Source organism: Podarcis filfolensis, assembly GCF_964270895.1.
Source record: "Podarcis filfolensis genome assembly, chromosome: 17".
In the NCBI taxonomy this organism is placed as follows: Eukaryota; Metazoa; Chordata; class Lepidosauria; order Squamata; family Lacertidae; genus Podarcis; species Podarcis filfolensis.
In genome coordinates, this window is record NC_139621.1 from 1,027,565 (window position 1) to 1,049,592 (window position 22,028).

The following is a 22,028-nucleotide window of genomic DNA, read 5'->3' on the forward strand; positions in this document are numbered from 1 at the left end:
TAGTCGCTTTGAGACTTCTTCGGGTAGCGATAAAGCGGGATATCAAATCCAAACCCTTCTTCTGTCTTTTAGTCTTAGAGAACATTGGCCCATATTTGTTTTTACCTTCTGAGTATTAAACCATCGAAAGGCAATTGTGAGGAGAAAGTGGGTATACTCAGGGAGATTGTCCACTGACAGGAGGCCCCACCTCAATAAATTAGTTTCCAAACAAGGATAGCTTTCTTTTTTTTTTTTAAATATTTTTTTATTAAAGGTTTTTATAACAATAACAAACATATAACAAATACATAAACAGACATAAACAACAACAAAACAAAAACCATGTACCATTTCATATCTTAATTTCTTATACCTTTCTTCCCCGACTTCCTCATGCCTCCCTTTTCTGTATTCCAAATTCTTATCAATTACTCAGCAAATCTTCCCTTATTTTAATTTAAATTTAATCTAATCTTCCTTATTCTCCTTGTCTTAACCCTTACTAATAGTAACCGTTTACTTTCCAGTCCAACATCATTCTAACTTTCATTAATTTTGTAGTATTTCTTTAAATAGTCCTTGAACTTTTTCCATTCTTCTTGCGCTGCTTCTCTTCCCTGGTTTCGGATTCTGCTCGTCATTTCTGCCAAGCCCATATAGTCTATCACCTTCATCTGCCATTCTTCCAGTGTGGGTAGTTCTTGTGTCTTCCAGTACTTCGCAATAAGTATTCTAGCTGCTGTTGTAGCGTACAAAAAGAAAGTTATATCCGTCTTTAACACCCCCTGTCCGACAATGCCCAAGAGAAAGGCCTCTGGTTTCTTAGGGAAAGTATATTTAAATACCTTTTTAAGTTCATTATAGATCATTTCCCAGAATGCCTTAATCTTCGGGCACATCCACCAAAGGTGAAAGAATGTACCCTCCTTTTCTTTACATTTCCAACATTTATTATCAGGCAAGTGGTAAATCTTTGCAAGCTTGACTGGGGTTATGTACCACCTATATATCATTTTCATAATGTTTTCTCTCAGAGCATTACATGCCATGAATTTCATCCCGGTGGTCCACAACTTCTCCCAATCAGCAAACAAAATATTATGACCAATGTCCTGAGCCCATTTAATCATAGCTGATTTAACCGTTTCGTCTTGTGTATTCCATTTCAGCAGCAAATTGTACATTTTTGACAAATTCTTAGTACTGGGTTCTAACAATTCTGTCTCCAATTTTGATTTTTCCACCTGGAAGCCAATTTTACTGTCCCAAACAAGGATAGCTTTCACTTTTCTATTATCCTGTTCAAAAACTGATACCTTTTCATGTTGGCAGAAATTTTCAGCATTGCAGAAATTCTGCTTTGTAAGTGACATTTTCCTTAGAAGCCAAATCAAATGGATTGAAGCTCTGTGCAGTTTTTTCCTCACTAGTGGAGGAAATGTGTCCCCCTCCCTGCATGGATCCAGCTGGTTTACAATTTAATTGACAAGCTATTGTAAACAATTCTATCCCTTGTTTTGAGATTTCAGCAGCATTATAGCCATTACATTTCTGAGCTTTACCATACTACAGTATAAGTAAATTCAAAAATCATTACTGTTATTTGCCTTGTTTTGAACTTTGTAGATGGTACTGTTTTTTTGTGAAAGTTAAAAAAATAAAAAGCAGTGGACAATCTAGGGTACTAAGACTTGCAAATGTCTGACCCCTTGAATTAGCAGTACACTTGATGCCCCCAAGCCACTTGACAACCACAGTGCTGACGGAAAGTCCAAATGGCATTCCAACGCTAAGCATCTGATATGAGAAAATATATGTTCATTGGGACTGTGTCCCTGAGTTACCACTAGAGGTTCAGGTTTGTGGCTCTACGCTTAAAGAAAACCAAATCAAAGATTATTATGTTTTATCCCGAACAGACAGGCAACCTTTTAGTGTGTGCTTATTAAACTGGACATTTAACTAGCTGCCATCTTCCTTCCTTCCTGTATTTTTATGGTTTTGTTTGGTAAGCCACTCTGAAAGCAATGGCTGAAGAGTAGCTAATAAAAGGTTTTGCATACACATTTAATGCCAGCATGGTGCATAATAAGACTGTTATAATTTAGAACCTAATCATTGGGGAGGGGTTGAAGTTGGGATGGATACCAAAACTTGCCACCATTGGCATAAACTAAAACATGGTAAGAAGCAAATAAATAATATTTCTAAGCTTACTTCCCAGGTTGTTGTGTGATTATTAAGCGGGGTAAGAAAGGGAGCCATCTTACTTCATAGCTGGATTTCCTAATCCATAGCTGGATTAGGTTTTACAGCCTAATTCCTATGCTTTAAATTTGACTGCCTAGGATTGGATTATGAAACTTTGTTCATCCCCGCGATGGGGTGAGCGCCCGTTGCTTGGTCCCTGCTCTTCCCAACCTAGCAGTTTGAAAGCACGAAGTGCAAGTAGATAAATAGGCACCGTTCCGGCGGGAAGGTAAACGGCGTTTCTGTGCACTGCTCTGGTTCGCCAGAAGCGGCTTAGTTATGCTGGCCACATGGCCTGGAAAAACGCTGGCTCCCTCAGCCAGCAAAGCGAGATGAGTGCCGCAACCCCAGAGTTGTCTGCGACTGGACCTAATGGGTCATTTTACCTTTATATCCTGTCCTACCCATTAAAACCTGTCCTACACCAACAACATGCTGACAACCTCTGTCCTAAACCCTGATGTGTGTGGACTCTAGCTTTTCAGTGGTTAAAGAAATATCCTTTGCAATTGCTGTGGGCCACTCATCTCTCTGTCTTCATGGGAAACAGATCGATTGTGCATGTCTGTTCAGAAGTAAAGACTTCCACTTGGGTGTAGATATGATTGCAGCCTAAGCCCTAAATCTGAGCACTTGACACACGTGAGCTTGGTTATCCTGACAACAAGTCTGCCAGGTAGGCGGCTGTTCCTTGGATGGAGCAGCTTGCCAGCACCACCGGAGTCTGGCCAGGATGCGCAGGTCTCCCTGCCATCTCAGCCTGGTTTCCATAGCGATCGAGGCCCTGGGCGACCTTGGGCGGCGGAGCCCCCGGCAGAGGCAGAGAGGTTCCCATGGCAGCAACCTCCTTCACTTCCTCTCGACGCCCCGCACCCCGCGCGCGCCTCCGCCTGCATCCCCTCCCTCCGTTGCCGCGGCAACCGCGGGGGCGCGCAAGGATGGCGAGGGGGCGAGCGGGTGGTGGGCTGGCAGTTGTGCCAGGCAGCCCCCTCGCAACGTGGGGGCAGGAGGAGGCCAAGGGGCGGCCCCGCACTGGCAGGACAAGCCCCCGCCCGCCCCCCGCGCCCTGCTCAGACCCGGCTGGGCCCGGCGCCCCGGGGCCCCGCGCCTCTCTCTCCTCCTCGGTCCTGGCGCAGAGACCCAGGAGCAGTTGGCCCGGATCCTCTCGGCTGGCAGAAGAGGACCCAGGAGTCCTGGCGCTCGCTCTCCCCCTCCAGTCCCCTCCCCGGGTCCAGATCCTTCCCTGCTGAACTGGGAGAGGACCCAGGAGTCCCGGCGCCCTCGCTTAACTCCTCCCCCTCCCCAGTTAGTACCGAGCGGACCCGGGAGATCTGGCACCTCCGGGCTCCCGCCAGAGGAGCGAGAGGAGGGCCCAGGAGTCCGGCCGGAACCTCTCTCCCCTCCCCCGCCCCGCGCCGCCGGGAAAGGACCCAGGCGTCCGGGCGCCAGCTCCGCCTCCGTGCTTTGCATGTGACGGCGCCGTCAACGCTGCCTCCCCGACGAGGGACCCGGCCTGCGCGGCTCGGTCGGAGGCAGGAAGAAGAAGAAGAAGAAGAAGAGCGGGGCCGCCGCCTCCCCCCAGCCCCCCGGGGAGAGAGGGACCCGCGCGTCCCGCGGGGCCAGAAGCAACTTGGAGCCCGCCGGCAGCCTCGCCCGGGACGCGCCGCGCAGCCCATGGAGCCTCCCGGCTCGGGCGCGGCGGCTGCCGCCTTGCTGACGGGTGAGTAGCTGGGGATGGAGGGCGACCCCGCCCGGACGACGCTGCCTCCTTTCTGCCTGGGGGGCACCGGGGGGCAGAGCCCTTTGGCCCCGCCAGGCCGCCTGCCCGGGGACCCCAGCACCGCCTTCGCCCCATGGGCAGGTGGGTGTCCCCGGGCAGCAGCCGCGGCGCCCGGAGCGCAGTCTCCCTCGGACCGAGTTGCAGCCCCTTCTGGCGAGGAGCGCGCTCGGGCTCCCGGGCTCTCCTGCCAAAAGCCGCTCCGCTGCTGGGCTGCCCACTTCGCTCTTCAGATCTCCTGCGCTGCGAATGCCGAGAGACTCTTCCCAGCCTCTGCCTGCCCTCGAGATCACCACCTGCCCCCCATCTCTCCGCCCCCTGCCGCCTCCGCACTCGGCATTAACTGCCGGATTACGGAGTGTTTGATGGGGTTTCGTATTAAATCCAGCACCAGAAAATCCTTTCTTTAGGCCAAATCCAAAGATTCGGGGGGGGGGGGGGATGGAGCAGCAGGAGAGGAGCCAAATCAGCCTTCTTTGCCTGTCCATCCCTGCAGCTCCTCTTCCTGATCCGGTGCAGGCCCTTCTTTCCCCAGAGTCAGATGGGGGGGGGGGGTTGCCTCCTAGGAGGGAAGGTAAACCGGAGGCTGACAGAGGACCCTTCCCTGTGGCAATTCGGGGGTTGTCAGCTGAAGCAAGGGAGGGGTGGGCCTGGCGCTGATGGGGATGCAAAGGGGAGCTAAGAGAGGAAGGAGGCCCATCCCAGGCGGGGTCCAGGATTCAGGCTTGGACTTAGCCAGGCCACAGCAAGACTGCTGTCCAGAGTGTGTGATTCTGAGCATGTGCAGAGTTACCTTTCATTTAACACTGAATAACCACAACTGCTCCTCACATATCTAGTAGTGGGATGTGACCAAAAAATAATAATACCTCACCGCCATTTGCTTCCATTTTAGAAATTAATCACTCTTTGAAGGCCACCAATAGGATATGAGGCAAGGACAGCTGGAGATTAAAGTCTAGGGGACACAAGTGAATAGTCCCTTCCATTTTCTGATTACTGTCTGGTGGTTGTGCACTCTGTATTCTGCCAAAGGAAGTTGTTATTCCAGCTTCTCCCTCCCGTGCATGGATCCTGCCTCTAGTGCATGTCCTGGGCATGTATCAATCCCAGCCATGAAGGAGAGTGTCCTTCCCTTGCACTTGGAACAGATCTGTCTGTCTCTTGTTATACTGGGCTCTGGCACAGCCTGCAAATGTCACTTGCACAGCTTCCTAGAGCCCCTCTGCCCACGGCTCCTCATGCATGCACATGTAAAAGGTAAAGGACCCCTGGACAGTTAAATCTAGTCAGACTTGACTATGGGGTGCAGCACTCATCTTGCTTCAGACCGAGAGAGCCGGCTTTTGTCCACAGACAGCTTTCCAGGTCATGTGGCCAGCATGACTAAACCGCTTCTGGCGCAACGGAACACCGTGACGGAAACTAAAGCGCACGGAAACACCATTTACCTTCCCGCCGCACCGGTACCTATTTATCTACTTGCACTGGTGTGCTTTCGAACTGCTAGGTTGGCAGGAGCTGGGACAGAGCAACGGGAACTCACTCAATTGCAGGGATTCGAACCACCAAACTTGTGGGTGGCGCTGTGGTTTAGACCACACCTCAGTACTGATTCCTTTTGGATGTATATAGAGAAATGGGAACTGCCATAGTTAAATGTCTCTGCCCTTTACTCTCTTGCTGCCCTTATTCCTGGAAGTCCCTCCAAGGAATGCCTATATAGGCCATACTATATATATATATATATATATATATATATATATATATATACACACTGCTGTCCATGGAGGCACAGGTCCATTCTGTGTCCAGGGCAGCTGTCTACCAGCTCCATCTGGTACACCAGCTGAGACCCTCCCTGCCTCTGCCTTGTCTCGCCAAAGTGGTACATGCTCTGGTTATCTCCCGCTTACTGCAATGTGCCCTACGTAGGGCTACCTTTGAAGATGACTTGGAAACTACAACTAATTCAGAATGCGGCAGCTAGACTGGTGACGGGAACAGCTGCTGGGACCATATAGCACCAGTCCTAAACTGGCCCCCAGTACATTTCCAAGCACAATTCAAAGTGTTGGTGCTGACCATTAAAGCCCTGAACAGTGTTGGCCCTGTAGACCTGAAGGAGCGTCTCCACCCCCATCCCTCAGCTGGGACACTGAGGTCCTCCTCCGAGGGCCTTCTGGCGGTTCCCTCACTGTGAAAAGCAAAGTTACAGGGAACCAGCCAGAGGGCCTTCTCAGCAGTGGCGCCCACCCTGTGGAATGCCCTCCCGTCAGATGTCAAGGAGATAACTACACAACTTTTAGAAAACACTTGAAGGGGAGCTTTTAATGTTTGATGTTTTAATGTTTTTATATATGCTGGATGCCACCCAGAGTGGCTGGGGCAACCCAGTAAGATGGATGGGGTACAAACAAACAAACAAACAAATATCAGTGCTTTTTTCAGTGGGGACACAGGGGCATGCATACCCCTAAACATTTTGTGAATCTTTGTACTTTTGTCCATTTACTGTGTTTATTTTTCCTGATTTGAACTATAAAATGGTGATCTTCTTGAGTCAAAATGAGAGTACCCCGAAACATATAATTTTTTTTTTTTAGAAAAAAGCACTGATTACTACTACTATATTCCTATTTCTTCTTTCAAATTTACCATTAAAACACACCTTTCTGTGAAGCACTTGCCATAGGCTCTCAGTTCTCACCCCCTACAGAAACTCAGCCTTAGTAGGTGCCATTGCATTCTTCCTTGTCAGCTCTCCTTCCTTTCCTGGTGTCAATTGGAAGCTGCTCAGTGCAGAGACCTGCCTTTTTCGTTTATGTTCCACTGTAAAGCATGGTGTGCATTGGTGCCCCATTCATCCATCCTGTCTCTTCTGGGATGTTGTGCTGCTTACTCAGGTAGAAATCTGATTTCCTCAGCCTCTTTGTATAAGAACTGTCTAGTGTTATTTAGGAAAATCCTGGTTTTAGACTTATGTATATATGACAAGCTTGGAGAATGACAACCTCCTATATTGTATTTCATAGGTCTGCTGGCACACATGCATCAAGTTTTGCTTCAGGGCAGTTTGAACAACTCCTGGGGCTGATATCAAGAGGGGACATGTACAAGTTGCAGTGAATTTACTGGCACACTTTATTTCCAAGGCTAGTTTGTAAATGCTCTTGTTTTGTGTCTGTGCATGTGTGTGAAAGAGAGAAGTATTTAAAGATCTATTATAGTAGCTGTTTTAGCAGTTGGGGTGTTTAGGTGCAAGGGCTGGAGCTGAGAGGTAGAACAGATGCTTTGCAAAACATCCAAGGTTAAGTCCCTGGCATCTCCAGGTGGGATCATGGACTCGGAAGAGCTGCTTTTAGTCAGCGTCAACAATACTGATGATCTGCTTTGGTCGCAGGCAGCTTTCTGTGTTCCTGTGCATTGTATACCAGAATGATGTCTGCTCTGTTGCAATCTATTGTTTTGGTATAACAGGTTTATCCCAGAACAAGGTGTAATCATTATTCTCAAGAAGTGGGCCGGAACTAAATTTGGAGCAAGAACTGATAAGTTTTTACTGCATACTCAGTTGGCAGCAGTGCTTTTTTTCTGGGGGAACGGGGTATACATACCCCTAAACATTTTGTGAATCTAAGTTTGGCCTCATTGAGGGGCAATATTTCAATATGAGTGGGAAAAAGAGAAAACCCCTAAACATTTTTTTTAGAAAAAAAGCACTGGTTGGTGGCAAATGATTTTTGCAAATTGTTTTGTGCCTGGATAAGGCAGAGCAGTCAGCGATTATGTTTTCAACTGTTATCTTTTCATCTTCTACAAGTGTTTGTAGAATATTATTAGGAACAGTTATGGGCAAATGATCACTGCACATCTTCCAGTGGCAAGCAAATTGCCTGAGACATATAATCAACTACCACCATAGAACTTGTGACATAAACTTAACCCTGTAAGGAAGAAGCACACGCACAACTTGGCAGCCGGTGTTTCCAACTGTCACTAGTGGTAACTTGACTGCTGTGTAGTGAGTTTCTTGCAGCCTCCCTAATTTGCTGGTCCCAAAAGGATACAGTCAACAAAATGATGGAAAAGGTACCACTGCACCTGCTTTCTTGCTGCATCTGTTGTGTTTTGTGCTGTGCTTGTACAGTGGGTTGAATTGTCATTAAATGGTCCCCTGGAAGACTGTAGATCAACAGGTGATCTGCAAAGGTGGAGTGTAACTCTGAGTGGCCCAGGCAAGTGACAGGAACGTGTGTAGAATCAGGCCCACACAGCTGCCTGCTCCTCAGCACAGTAAAGCTGAGGCAACATCAAGCAACACATAAAGGGACTTTTTGGGGCTGGATCACTTCAGGATCCGAATGAGGGAATGACATCATTGCTCCCCAAGGAGGAAAGGGAGGCACCTCCTTGCATACAGAATTCTAGCATGTAAAGCAGCATTTAGCCTGACCTTTCCCCTGATATGCTGCTTTTCTGTGAAGGGAATTGTTCCCTCCTGGACCCAGGAGCATTTAGATAGGTGCTTTCCTAACCTGTCATTCAGGAAAAGCTGTACTGCTTGATTCTTCTGACGGTATAAACTGCCCCGACCCCCAAGGGAACAGGAACACGTCATAAACAGCACCCTTGACCTGGCTGCCTCTCTGTCTCCCTTTGTCCCCTCTAGTCATGGATCCCTCCGTCACCCTGTGGCAATTCCTCCTGCAGCTGCTGGAGCAGCAGAGCAACGGACATCTCATCGCATGGACATCCAACGACGGAGAGTTCAAGTTAGTTGATGCTGAGGAAGTCGCACGGCTCTGGGGGCTGCGGAAGAACAAGACCAACATGAACTACGACAAGCTGAGTCGGGCCCTGCGCTACTACTATGACAAGGTGGGAGTCTGCAGTCTGGCTTCCCAGCATCTCCCTTGCAGAAGACCAAGGACTCCTAGATTAACCCTGCCTTGCTTTCCCCTTCAGATCAGCCTTTTCAGGATCAGTTACCTGTGAAGGAGAATGCACTGGAAAGTAAAAAAGGGTATTTGGGGTGAGGTGTGTGTGCAGTCTTTGCATATTTACCAAAAGAGAAGGATTGGTGGGCATCAAAAGTAGAGTTCAGCATTATGAGAATCTCACATTCAACCCCCGCCCCCCACCCCATCACTCCCTCTCTCTTTAAAGCACATGCCTAGCCCTTATTTGTGCAATGAGAAGCTTGAGAGTGTGTGAAATCTCGGAAGGCTGAGTGTTGGCTGTGTAAGGGTGAAGACAGAGGCAGAGCAGCAGGGCTGATCTGGAAGCATCCTGGCTATGGTCCATACAAATGCTCCCCACTTCCCCAAGTGGCAAGAAGTTCCAGGGACAGCACACCACCACACAGGGTATTTTACCTTTGGAAGAGACAGCACTGGAAACCTATGACATTTGTGTAATATTTGTTTTTGTTTTTGTTTTTGTTTACAAATGTATAGATGAATCATTAGTGGAGGCCAAGAGCACCCAGTTAATCCACCACCTGATATCAGATCTCCAGAGAGATCTCCCATTAGTCATCTTCCGCTTCTCTGCTTCTATCTCTGCCCTTGGATTAAGCCCCACGGAATACAGTGGGACTTTGCTCTTACGTGAACTTGCACAGGATTTCTTTGTGGGTGTCTCAGAACTACTGTTTCTTTATACCCACACATACACCTGTAACCAAGTCTGATGACTTTTACTTTCAAGCAAGATCAAAACCATATCTCTGTGACTAACTCCCTTAAAGGGACATCTAGGGACTCTTAGCTTTCATCAGGTGGATTGCTGCTTGTCTGTTGACCATAACTGTATTTCTTACCTACCCAGGGCTGGGGGTTGTGGGTGTTTGTGCGTGTGTGACTCTGTTTCTGCAAAGCAGCCGGGACATCATCTACACAGCTCTACTCACAGGAGTCGTTCTGCAATGTAAAAAAAAAAATCCATTTTTCTCTTTAAATAAAATGAAGAAATCTACAAAGGTATGCTGTTGCCAGGGGTGAAGAACCTGCTGTGAATTCTCTTCAAATATCTATCTTCATTTTTAAAACAACAACAGTGAGGGAGGGGGCAGAGCTTGTTTCTCTCCACAAAAATAATAAATCATGCCATACAGGAAAATATTTACAAATGACATAATTAATGCTGGTCAGAGTATTAATCTTTTCTTGGTGCAGAATTTGAGTTTTATTGTGGCATGTAATTTTCATGTACAAAGCATACAGTATGCCTGGTCTTGGCTGTGTGGTTTCAGCAGCAAGCAGAGGCAGCTCAGGTGCCAGCCTGGCATCCATGTATGCCCCAAGTCAGGGGTGGCCACTGCTGTGTTTTCCAGATGCGGTTGGACTCCAACTCTCATCAGCTCCCATGAGCATTGGGAAAGTTCAGGGTTGATGGAAATTGTAGCCTAGCAAGTCTAGAACACACCAGACTCCCTTTCTGGAAGATACCATTGACGGAGCCTCTGTGAGATGCATGGCAGATGTAGTTTGATCACTGTACCCTGTGCTGTGCTAATTTTGCCACCCTCTGTTCCTTCCAGAATATCATCCGTAAAGTCAGTGGGCAGAAATTCGTCTACAAATTTGTCTCTTACCCGGAGCTTTCAAGCATGGAGGGAGTAAAGGATGAGGGAGGAGCCAAAAGGCCTGAGCAGGTGCAGAGTGAAGCAAAAGGGGGCGAGGGGTCTTTTGGGGCCCCCAAAGCCCTGCGTGGAGCTGGGGGTGCCCCACGCAGCAGCCGGAATGAGTATATGCGCTCTGGGCTCTACTCCACTTTCACCATTCAGTCGCTGCAGGCTCCTTCGCCCGCTGGACGGGTCTCCCGCCAGGAGACAGAGCTCGTGCCCACAGTGCCACCCCCTGCTGCTGCCCCTGAACCACCACCCCCCTCCTTGGCCACAGTGGACAATCCGCCTCAGCTGCACATCAGGATTGAGGAGCCAGAGGAGTCTCAGGAGCCCCTGCAGGTAAGTCACAAAAGTGGTGGAAGGTTTTGCTTTTTCAGAGCCGCAAGCGACTCCAGGTAGTGCATTCCACTTTGCTGGAAGGACAGGACTTTGGTTCCAAAGGGATAGATGGCTGGAGGTTCTATATATTTCAAAAGAAGGCCTGTTCTTTGAGTTTTCCTCCTGATTTGTTTGCAGGCAGAGTAGTTGGCAAAATAATTAGCATTCTTTTGGGTTTATTTGCTAGAAGTTAGGTGACGCTGTGTCAAAGCAAGTATTATCCCACACTTTGCAGTGCCTTTCTGCCATTCACTGTCCTCATAGCAAAAAGGCCAAGCTTTATTGTGTAAGACCTCCCAATCCATTATAACTGTGCAGAATTATTTGACGGTACAGTATGTGATTGAATCCCACCAGAAAACAGCAACTGACTGGAAGCAGGCTGACGATAAGTGAACAAGACTGGAGAAGGCTTTTGGTGGCCCTGCAGCAAGATGCCCTGATTGGACGCACCTCCTCCTTCCCATGGTCACAGCTGTCCATCTCCTTGCTCTCTCCCCCTGGGCCCAATTTGGGCCTGGAGGTAGAAGCTCTTGCTGTCACTGCTCTCGAACTCAGACAGGGATGTTGAACAGGCAGCAGCAGCTGCAGCAGCAGCAGCAATAAAGAAGGCCGGTGGGGGCTCACATAGCTGGCCCTGAGAAGAGGAGGTGCACAGAAGGCACACCCATTCACCATGTCCTTCCTGCTGGAAGTTCTGCCCATCCTCATGTCTCTTTTTCATCCTTGGTAGACATTATTAGAGGTGCCAGCGCCATTTGCTAGTCTTGCCTCTTAGCAGCAGCCTGACATAAAGCAAGTGAAGCTTTTCACATCAAGCCTGGGAAGCTTCCCCATCCCATCTTATGCTTGTCAGTCTGCATCTGAAAGCATAAATCCCGCCATTCTCCACAAATTTGCGTTTGGGTTGGTTTTTATTTTTTTGTAAAGGCTGTGGTTCCAGAACCCCACACACTTGGCAGTAGATTTTGTGCTGTGCACACTTGGGATGGGAACACCTTGACTTTGTGCCTTTTTATATATCATGCTGGTCGGAGCTTAGTTTGCAGGTGCATGAAGTTTCTGATATGAAGATGAACTGATATGCAGTTAATTATTATTATTATTATTTATTGAATTTATATACCACCCTATACCCAGGGGTCTCAGGATGGTTCACAGAAAAGTGAAGCCCCCATTAAGCAGTGTCTTATAATTTGCTCTTCATTAACATACCACCCACAATTTCTGTGGCTTTCATTTCACAGTGCCAAAGTGCATTGAGGTACAGTGAGTGGAATGCATTACAAAAAGCAAAAAAACCTGTCAGCAAGTGGAAGTATTTCTTTTGTGAAACGCTGTACTTAAGGCAGCAGCGGAGCAAGCCGATTAGGCGCCTGGGGCGGCGTGTGTGCCTTGTGCCCAGGGGTGGGACCAGCTGCCTGCAGGGCAGGGCGAGCTGGGGCAGGCCTCCAAGGAGTCTGCCGGCCTCCTCCCACTCAGCCGCCCTACAGCTGAGGGGGAGGCAGTGGGCGGACTGTTTGGGGCAGTGCAGAGCCTGCGGGCACCCAAGCCACTGCATCACTCCCAGGAGAGATGTGTGGCTCGGGCAGGCTGCAGGCCCCACGGTGAGTGCCGCCTGGCATTTTGTCACCCCCCTCTGGTGACACCCAGGGTGGACCGCCCCCACCCCCTTCCTCCGCCCCTGACTTGAGAACTTGCTGGGACAGGAGTGGGAGCTGGGGAGCTTTGTGTCGACAAGAGCAGGAGAACATAAAGCAGAAACCAGGGATCAGGAGAGCAGGTGTGACTCAGCAGCATGGACTGGGGGCCACAATGCATTCAGGAAACAGCAAATGGATGGAATAGAAGAGGTCTCAAACAGGCATCCGCAGGGATACCGGCAGAGCATGAGGCACAGTAAAGGAAGTATTAGGAAAAAAAGTTGGTAACAGCCATATATGTTTGGTGGTTGTTGTTGTTTAGTCATTTAGTCGTGTCCGACTCTTCGTGACCCCATGGACCAGAGCACACCAGGCACTCCTGTCTTCCACTGCCTCCCGCAGTTTGGTCAGACTCATGTTTGTAGCTTTGAGAGCACTGTCCAACCATCTCGTCCTCTGTCCCCTTCTCCTTGTGCCCTCCATCTTTCCCAACATCAGGGTCTTTTCCAGGGAGTCTGTTTGGTAGGATTCCTTTTTCTGAGACCATCTGTTTCTGAATGTTGGGTGTATTGCTGGGGATGCCCTTCATTTTCCTGCCCTTCTTGTTAGTATCCAACAGGCCTTTGTGAAGGAAAGAGAATGTGAGAATGGTCAGGCCTTTAGATCTGACCTCCCCAAGACAGCACTTGTGAGGCCTGAAGTCCAGGGGTTGTGGTCAACGTAGACTTAAGATGAACATTCCATCAGGGCCAGTGTTCTCCTTGTGTGTTCTGGGGTTTCTCCCAATCCCTCTGGAGCAGATTTGGGGATGGCACAGGTTGAGGCTGGGGGCGGGGAATCCCGCTAATCCTTTTGCTAGGGCAAGAATTTGGTTGAATGCCAACAAGGAGAGCAGAGTAAATGAATGGGTCCCAGGTGAGCAAAGCTGAAAAGCAGAGCAGGATTGAGGAAGGATTCCTGAAACAAGGTTGGGGGTTAAGTGAAGCTGGGGAGGGCACTAGCAAATTCATAATTTATTTCATAAAATGTACATATTGCTTGATAGGGGGGGGGACCCAACCCTCTCTTTGCATGAGAGACCACTTGACTGATTCTTCCCTTCCTTCTATTTATTTTTCCTGTCATCCAGGTCATAGTGGAGCCCAGCCCATTGGATCCTCCCCCCCTTGATGAGAAGGTTCTGGTGAAGGTGGAAGAGAACCTTGACCTTGATGGGGAAGCAGCTGCTCTGCTGGTCTTAATGGAGGCTGGAGTCAAGGAGGAGACCTTGCCTTCAGAGAAGGCCTCTTTGGAGAAGGTGTCCTTGGAGGCTGAGCTGCCAGAGGAGGGGGGTGGTCTGCTGAAAGAGGAAGCTCAGTCCCCCAGACCAGCAGCCGTGTCTCTTGAGGGACAGCCCCAAAAGGGCAAGAAGCCCAAAGTCCTGGAGCTACCTTCACTGCCAACCCAGGAGAAAGTGAATGCCACTGTGAACAGTCTCTTGGCACCTGGAGGGGCAGGGAGTACGCTGACCCCAACCACGGTCATTTCTTCTCATGCACTGGTGAGACCATGTTTCTCAGTTGGCCCCGTTGGGACCGGACTTCATTCGTTTCCCAGAAAACTGGGGGGTAGAACTAGGGTATCTTTTCCAAAATTGTTTTTGTCAGGGAGGATGTGCCTGATTTGAATGGGATGCTTAACATTCCGCCTGGATGGCAAATGTGACTTCTGCTTTGTACAACCAACCAACCAACCAACCAACCAACCAACCAACAGATATGCACATGGCTCAGGCAGGCAGGAATTGGCAAGTGGGGCTCCAGAGCCCAAATCTGGCCCATCAAGCGGCACTTTGGTTACCAGCCCAGAGAGACTGTTTTGTGCAGCAAAGGGATTTGCTGGCAGTTTGTTTTATGGCATTGGGGAAGGGTGTTCTCACCCACCACCCACTGTCCCAACCTCAAGTTGTGAACTGCGCCAGTTGGATCATCAGGTGCAAAGGAGGTTGCCTTTTCGCTTCACACAACAAGCTAACTCTGCCAAAATTGTCTCTTCTGAGTGGCAGTCAAAGGTGCAGGTCAGGAGCCCTTTGCCACTGGTAGCGTTAAGTACAAATAGCTCCAAAGAGCAACACATATGAAGAAGAATGGCCTCATAAAATTGCACCCACTTCCTATAGCCAACTAGCCTCGTTGTCCTCAGCTACTACCTAGAACCCTGTGCTGCAGGAGAAGGCAGAATGTGCTCTCTTGTCTTTAAATGGCAATAATAAGAATAATAATAAGAATAATAAGAATTTATTTATACCCCACCCATCTAGCTGAGTTTCCCCAGCCACTCTGGGCGGCTCCCAATCAAGTGCTAAAAACAATACAGCATTAAATATTAAAAACTTACCTTCAGATTTCTTTTAAAATAGGATAGCTGCTTATTTCCTTGACATCTGATGGGAGGGCATTCCACAGGGCAGGTGCCACCACCGAGAAGGCCCTCTGCCTAGTTCCCTGTAACCTCACTTCTTGCAATGAGGGAACCGCCAGAAGGCCCTCGGCGCTGCAGAACGATGGGGGTGGAGACAGCTCCTTCAGACGCTCCTGCCTCTTACCTTTCGCTGTGCCAAAATCTAATCCCTTAGTCCTGCCCTCGGCCTTCTCAGAGCCAGACACAGAAAACAGGCCAATGGAGCTGGACTAGGATTCTTAAAGGAGTGCTGTTTTCTCTCTGCCACCAACCATTTCGTGTTCTGGTTGTGACGTCCTGATTTTCTTTGCAGACCCCAGTGCTGCTCACTCCGAGTTCCTTGCCACCCACCATCCATTTCTGGAGCACACTCAGCCCCATCGCACCCCGCAGCCCAGCCAAGCTCTCCTTCCAGGTATGATGTAAGATCCTAGGTCTTACAGAAGGACTGAGGTGGGGGGTGAGGGTGGAAGATTATGGGTAGAGCCAGAGAGACAATCGGGTTTGTTTGGGGAGTCTGGAGCTTGGTTACAAAGGGAATATAACAAGCTGTGTGTTTTCTTGCACATCTGGAATCCCCCTGTGCAAGTGTAAATTCTGGTATCCAGCATGCACTTGACCACTTGGGTGTATATGCTCCTTCCTTCCTTCCTTCCTTCCTTCCTTCCTTCTTTGTAATCCTCATAGTTGGGACAAAATTTGAAATGTGCAAGTGGTGTCTGAAGACCAAATGGCTCACCTGAGTGCTAATGTGCAATATGTGGTTCCCAAGCATTGCAGAAGATCATTGGTTTTCTGGAGGGATAGCTTTGCCATGCAGATTTGACCCACTCCACCTCCCTTAACTAGAGCACCTGCTGCTGCTGCTGCTGCTGGGGAACTTCAACTGGCCACCAGTTTCCCTGTAAAGTGTGCCACATCCCACCTGCTCTGCTGCTGCCATTGCTGCTACTCGGTGGGGGCGGGGGGAGAAGGTCCCTCTTTCCTTCCCTCTTCCCAAGGTTCCCTTAGTGTCAAGGAGCTGTCAGTGAGTCAGATCAACCACAGGGCAGGCACACACATGGAAGGCATGAAATGCAATTAGCTCTATATTAACAGAAAATAATGCCACAGCAGAGTCCTTTGGTTCGCCTGACTCCAGAGCTGAGACATTGCTGAAACTGACCCCACCCTTCCCTCTCTAGCCTTGTACTCTGGTTCCCTCCTAAGCAGACAAAGGCTGTGTCAAGGGGGAGAGCTCAGGGTCTCAGCAACGTGCAGGACTCTTCTCAAGCCGGGTGTCAGAGGGGGAGGAGAGGCAGCAGGACTGGGATTGTCCCATTGCTGTGTGGCAAGGGCAGCCTCTGACTCCCCTCTGTCTGAGTCTGTGCTCCCACTGTGACTGACCCCCTTTCATCGCTCAGCCCCCTTGCTTCTGGCACCTCCCAGCTTGTCCCTTCCACAGGCTGCCCTTCAGTGTCCGGGATCTAAGTCATCGTCTTCTGTGCCCTCCCTGGGGGCTCTTGGGTGGGTGGCTCCTACCACTCTTCTTCATCCAGCCAGTCCTGACTGATGGGTATTGACATAAGAACAGGGTGAAACTTTATACCACCTCTGGGGATTTACAACTGGCTGTGCTCTGCTTTGATTCATCCCCACTCCCATAAATATTGTGCCTCATTCAGTAGGTAGAAGCTTTTGTGATTGGTCTGGGCAGAAATAATGTGCTGTCCTTGGTCCTGTCCTTCATCTTTCATTAAAAAATAGCCTACTTGTTCATTTATTTTGGTTAGGGTGAAATGTCGTTGCAGTCATTCATATGGGTGCGGTGGTGCACATTTAGAATTTAAGGGAGAAAACAAAAAGGCAAAAGTTTGTAAGGGCCCCACAGTGTGTGGAGATGACCTTTCTTTGAGGCTTTTATACAGCTTAATTGCTGAAGGGTTGGGCGGGTTCTGAAAAGGAGTGGAAGTCTGAGGCTATGCACACATTGCCAACTTAAAAGGCAGCAAGGGCAGGTTTTCTGCTTTGTTTCAAAACACGTTTGCACCCCGTTGCAGGTGTCAGGGTGGTTGGATACATTCCAAAATCGCCCACTGTCCACACTATAGTAAAGGTCAAGGTACCCCTGCCCGTATGGGCCAGTCGTGTCCGACTCTGGGGTTGTGCGCCCATCTCACTTAAGAGGCCGGGGGCCAGCGCTGTCTGGAGACACTTCCGGGTCACGTGGCCAGCGTGACGAAGCTGCTCTGGCGAGCCAGCACCAGCGCAGCGCACGGAAACGCCGTTTACCTTCCTGCTATAAAGCGGTCCCTATTTATCTACTTGCACTTAAGGGTGCTTTCGAACTGCTAGGTGGGCAGGAGCTGGGACCGAAGGATGGGAGCTCACCCCGCCGCGGGGATTCGAACCGCCGACCATACGATCGGCAAGTCCTAGGCACTGAGGTTTTACCCACAGCGCCACCCGCGTCCACACTATAGACATTTTCAAATCTGAAGTTCCTTTGGGGGGCAGTGCATCAAAATGCAGTGTTTCTCAAGAAATTACAGGATAGATGTGAATTGTGGCTAACATGGTATCTACGGTACATGGCTTCACACAAAAAAATAACCGAATGTTTAAATTGGGGGATGCATGTGAAATATGCCCTAGCATTGGGCAAGAATTGAGGGACATGGGGGAGACGGATGTGGCATCTGAGGGACAGTGCACGAAACCTGATGTGTCTCTGCTGTGGTGCATAGAATGAAAGCTTCCAGTGGGGGGGGGGCGGGGAGGATATCTCATCTCGCCAGTTATTTGCTCCAGGTAAGCTCTGCATACACATGCAGCCACTTGCTTCTGGTGGAGCTTCAATAGGGATTGATGGGTGAAACTGTCAATTTTGGTTGCTCATTTTTCCACATTTCCACATCAGTCTGTGATTTTGTATTAAAATTTATTAAAATTCATCAACATTTCAGTGTGAATTTCTTCTAATATACAGCTGTTTGTAGGAAATTTTGCTAAATGCACACATTTTTGCAAAGTAGTGTTCCCTAATACAAAGCATTTTTGTATGTTATCTTCACTATTATACGCATTTTCATAACACTTTACCCTAGTGTATCTGTTGTTGCACACATTACAAGGCTGCAGAATGGCCTTGCAAAATTTGGAGAGGTGTAAATTTCAAAGGATGGTTGTGTTTCATTTTGTGTGCAAATTAGGTAGATTCACCTGTAAAAGTGAACTGAATTGAATTTTTACCCCATTTCCAGGCATCTGGAGCTCTCTCTCTGTGTGTGGGTTTTTTGGTGGTGGTGGGGGGGAGATTTGGAGCAGAGGAGAGTTGCACTTCTCTGCTTTTGTGGTCAAAATTGCCCCCCCCTCAAAGCCCAGGAAAAGCTGTCTTTGACTTTTGTTATAAATGTATGCAGATCTTAATTCCCTCCCCCTCTCTCTTCAGTTTCCCAGCAATTCCAGCTCCCAAGTTCACATCCCCTCTCTCAGCGTGGATGGACTCTCCACCCCTGTAGTCCTCTCTCCCGGACCCCAGAAGCCATAGCTTTTCTGCTCAGCATCGCTGTGTCCTGTACTCCTGCCAAAGAGCTGGTTTGAGTTTCTTTCCAAGCAGTTGGGATTACTTCTCTGGATGGACAACTGTGTGTCTCTTCACTGGCCGGAGGATCCTTTTGGTGAGCCAAGGACTAATGAGCTGCTTGAAGGATGGAAATGGTGTAGCAAACAGATCTCATCCAATTGCCTTGAATAGGCCAGGATGTTCCTCTGAAACTAAACGGTGTCTCCCTAACACCAAGAAGTTGTTGTGCTGCACCTACCTGCTTCTGAAAAGCTTCATGTGACCCTCAAATACCTCTCTGGGGGCAAAGAGGTTATAACCTTAGTTATTTGCCGCCCGCCGCCCCAGTTAAGGGGTTGCCCATATCTACCTTTAGTATAGCAGCTTGGGCTGTCCTTCGTATTCTCTTTCTTGCTATTCAGTCTCATAATGGAGATGAGTTGAGGTGATGGTCCAAGTTCCAGAAGGCGACCTATCTCCTGACATCCTACAAAGTAAATCAACTATCTCATCTCATCAGCTCCCTCTCTCCTTGTTCAGGAGAGCCTTGGTTCAAAGGTAGAAAGGTACAGACCCTGCCAGCAATGTTTGTTTTGGTTGTATGCAGGGGGGCAGAAGCAGCACCAACCATATTTGTGTTGATTGTGTGTTGATTTCAACTATGGATGATCAGGGTGTTGGTGTGCAAGCTATTTTTGGGCCAAAAGAATTTCAGCCATGTTTGTGGCTGGATGCAAGTAAGGATGTCAAGGTTAACCATATCTGTTGTGGCTGAAAGGAGAAGAGGAAGCACAGTTGGTCATGTTTCTTCAGACTACACGAAAGATGGTTTTGGCACAGAGTGTTCTTTAATTGGCTTGGCATGGCAAAGGAAAATGCATTGGATGTGTTTGCTGGTCAGCACCGGAAGAGGAGGCACTGCTAGTCATGTTCAGTTTTGCCAGAAAAGGTAGCAGTGTCAGCCATGATAGTTCTGGCTAAACAATGTTGTCCATGAGTCCTTTGGCTCAGTGAGGTGGGAGATGTTTCTGGTGTTTCTTTTGGATATGTTAGACATTCCATTTGACATCACAACTGCAGCTGAGTAAGCCCTGTTTTTGTTTTATTCTACATGCACCTCAGTACTGATGCACCTAAAGGTCAAAGGTCACCAGTTCGTCAATGTGGAGACCAGAGAATGGAAGTCCCACCGACTTTACAGAATGGTTTCCTTAATTTATTTGCTGACGACAAAGGTCACCACAGAAATGACCAAGCGAGAAGTCTTAATCCTTTCAACTTGGGAGTCGGTCTTAATGGCTTCATTTCTTTCTTCAGTGGAGAAATATCAGATGTTGACCATCTTCTGGGGAAGTTTAACTTGCTGACTGGTCACTAAAGAGAAAGTCCTCACATACCTCCTCACTTACTTCCAGCTCTCAAGTCACCCTGGAAGCCGCAGTGACAAATTCCCACGTTAGAGGGTATCCTGGTCATTTCCTACAACCCAAACAAGGGGGCAGGGGAGGGGGAGGCTTTCTATGGAAACAGTGAAAAGGAAGTTAAGCCTCTTTCTGCAGCTTCCCACTTCCTTCCAGTTACATCAAAAGGGAATTTGTGACTCTTTACAAAAGGGCTGTGTCTTTTCATAAGGTGAGTTTTTAACTTGGGTCCTCAGATCGTGAAAACTCCATCCCTTCTGCTTTGAGGTTTTTGTGGGGATTCCTCAGAACTATTTGTTAATGAAGCAGAAAAGATGGTGTTTCAGAAATATCATATGATTCCTAATCAGAACTCCTGGCGCCTTCTATTTTTTCACAGAGTATATATCACAGTTTTATCTATTATCAAAAAAGTCATACTGAGAGAATAGTAGATGGTTTAAAGCTATATTTATCTTTTTATCTGTCCATTTTTTATATCTATTTTTTAAGGTGGGGGTGGGAGATCAAGATTTATTTTAAAGCAAGTGGGAAAGAGAAGCGCTTGGCTCTCCAGTTGTGTTTGGTTTTTAAGTGGACAGAAGACTATGGGACATGTTTTCAGGGCCATGGTTTTCAGATTGTTCCCAGAACGTTCCCTCAGTTAGAAGTTCAGCAACGATGGATAGGCTGCTCTGTGAGACAACATGTCTACCATTACTGAGATTCCCCCAACTTCAGCAACAGGGAAACATTGAGCACTGATTTAGGGGAGCCCAGGGAGGCTGTCCAGAGCCCTGGATGCATGCATTCAGGGACTTGGTAGCAGATGCTCAGCAGCTCCTCCGCGACAAGGCCTCCCTCCTTGTGGGAAGGGTTCACTGAATGGAGAGGATAGTTGACTGTGCCAAGCTGTACACCTGGGTCACACAGGATGTGGGGATGAAGAGTGACTTCATTGAAATCTCTCTCTCTCTGGTATCTGAGGGCCAAACTAGAGCAACGGCATGAAATCCATGGGGAAGAATTCTGTGTCACGCTCTTCTGATAGTTCTGTCAATGCCAGCATTTCTGCTTGCCAGATGGAATAGCCCCTCCTCTCCTCCCCCTGGGGGTGTTCTGGGGGTTCTCCTGATCCTCCAGAGCACATTTGGGGAAAGCTGGGTGTGGGGGGGAGGTAGAAGGCCCCTTTGCACTAGTGGGAGCCCTTGCACTGGCTTTTGCTATGGTGACAGGTTAGTTGACTACAGGCCCATGTATTTAAACATGGATATGACCCCATGCCACCTTGAAACTCAGGCTGGGGAGGAGCTGACAAAGGGAGAAGGTCTTCTGCATGAGGCACATGAAACCCTCCCTGACTCACAGCTTACCACCCCACAGTTTGTTCTGCATGGTTTTTCCACCAGCAGGGATCCCATATGGAAAGTGAGTTTAGCTGCGAGAAAACTATGGAAAGGGTGGGGTAAGAGGTTATCGCCCCCACCCATCTGCCCCTCTTGCAGTTTGAAAACACACACCTGCTGCATTTGTGTCCAGTTTGGCCCTGATTCGCTTACACCCAGTTGTAACTTTAGAAGTAATTAAGATGCATAGGCTTCATTCCTTTGGCTCTTTTGTGGCCGATGATGCTAAATGCGCTCTTGCTACCACAAGTTATGAAGCCAGAGGAAGCCAAGAGGGAGTAGAGATTGGATGATAGAGACAAGAGGTGGCCGAAGAGCATTTTAAGTGGCACATTTTCTGTGCTTTAAAAGAAATATGTGGTTAATTTTAATCATCCCTTTGTGTAGCATTTAATAGTAATAATTATTATACTTTTTTGCACTTCCATATTGCCTCCCATTGGGAGAAATCTTAAGTGCTTTACAAGGGGTGGTTTACAGATTTATTTAATAAATGAGGCACTTTGTGTAAACAGCAATCTGCAACTCAATCAGGTACAAACCATGAGTGTTAACTATGAACAAATCATGTGTGATTT

At 48.4% G+C, this 22,028-nt stretch overlaps 2 protein-coding genes across 3 annotated transcripts in view; one reads left to right on the top strand and one right to left on the bottom strand.

Moving 5' to 3' along the window:
• LOC310752274 (uncharacterized protein) overlaps nt 1–22,028 on the bottom strand; it is a 311,176-nt gene that overhangs the window by 153,468 nt on the left and 135,680 nt on the right. The gene's annotated exons all lie outside the window — the stretch shown is intronic.
• ELK1 (ETS transcription factor ELK1) lies at nt 3,295–20,417 on the top strand. The gene is made up of 6 exons (XM_083592243.1): nt 3,295–3,952; nt 8,682–8,890; nt 10,554–10,979; nt 13,791–14,201; nt 15,414–15,515; nt 18,531–20,417. The coding sequence occupies exons 1-6, from the start codon at nt 3,907–3,909 to the stop codon at nt 18,627–18,629; spliced, it is 1,293 nt and encodes a 430-aa protein (XP_083448369.1). The 5' UTR covers nt 3,295–3,906; the 3' UTR covers nt 18,630–20,417.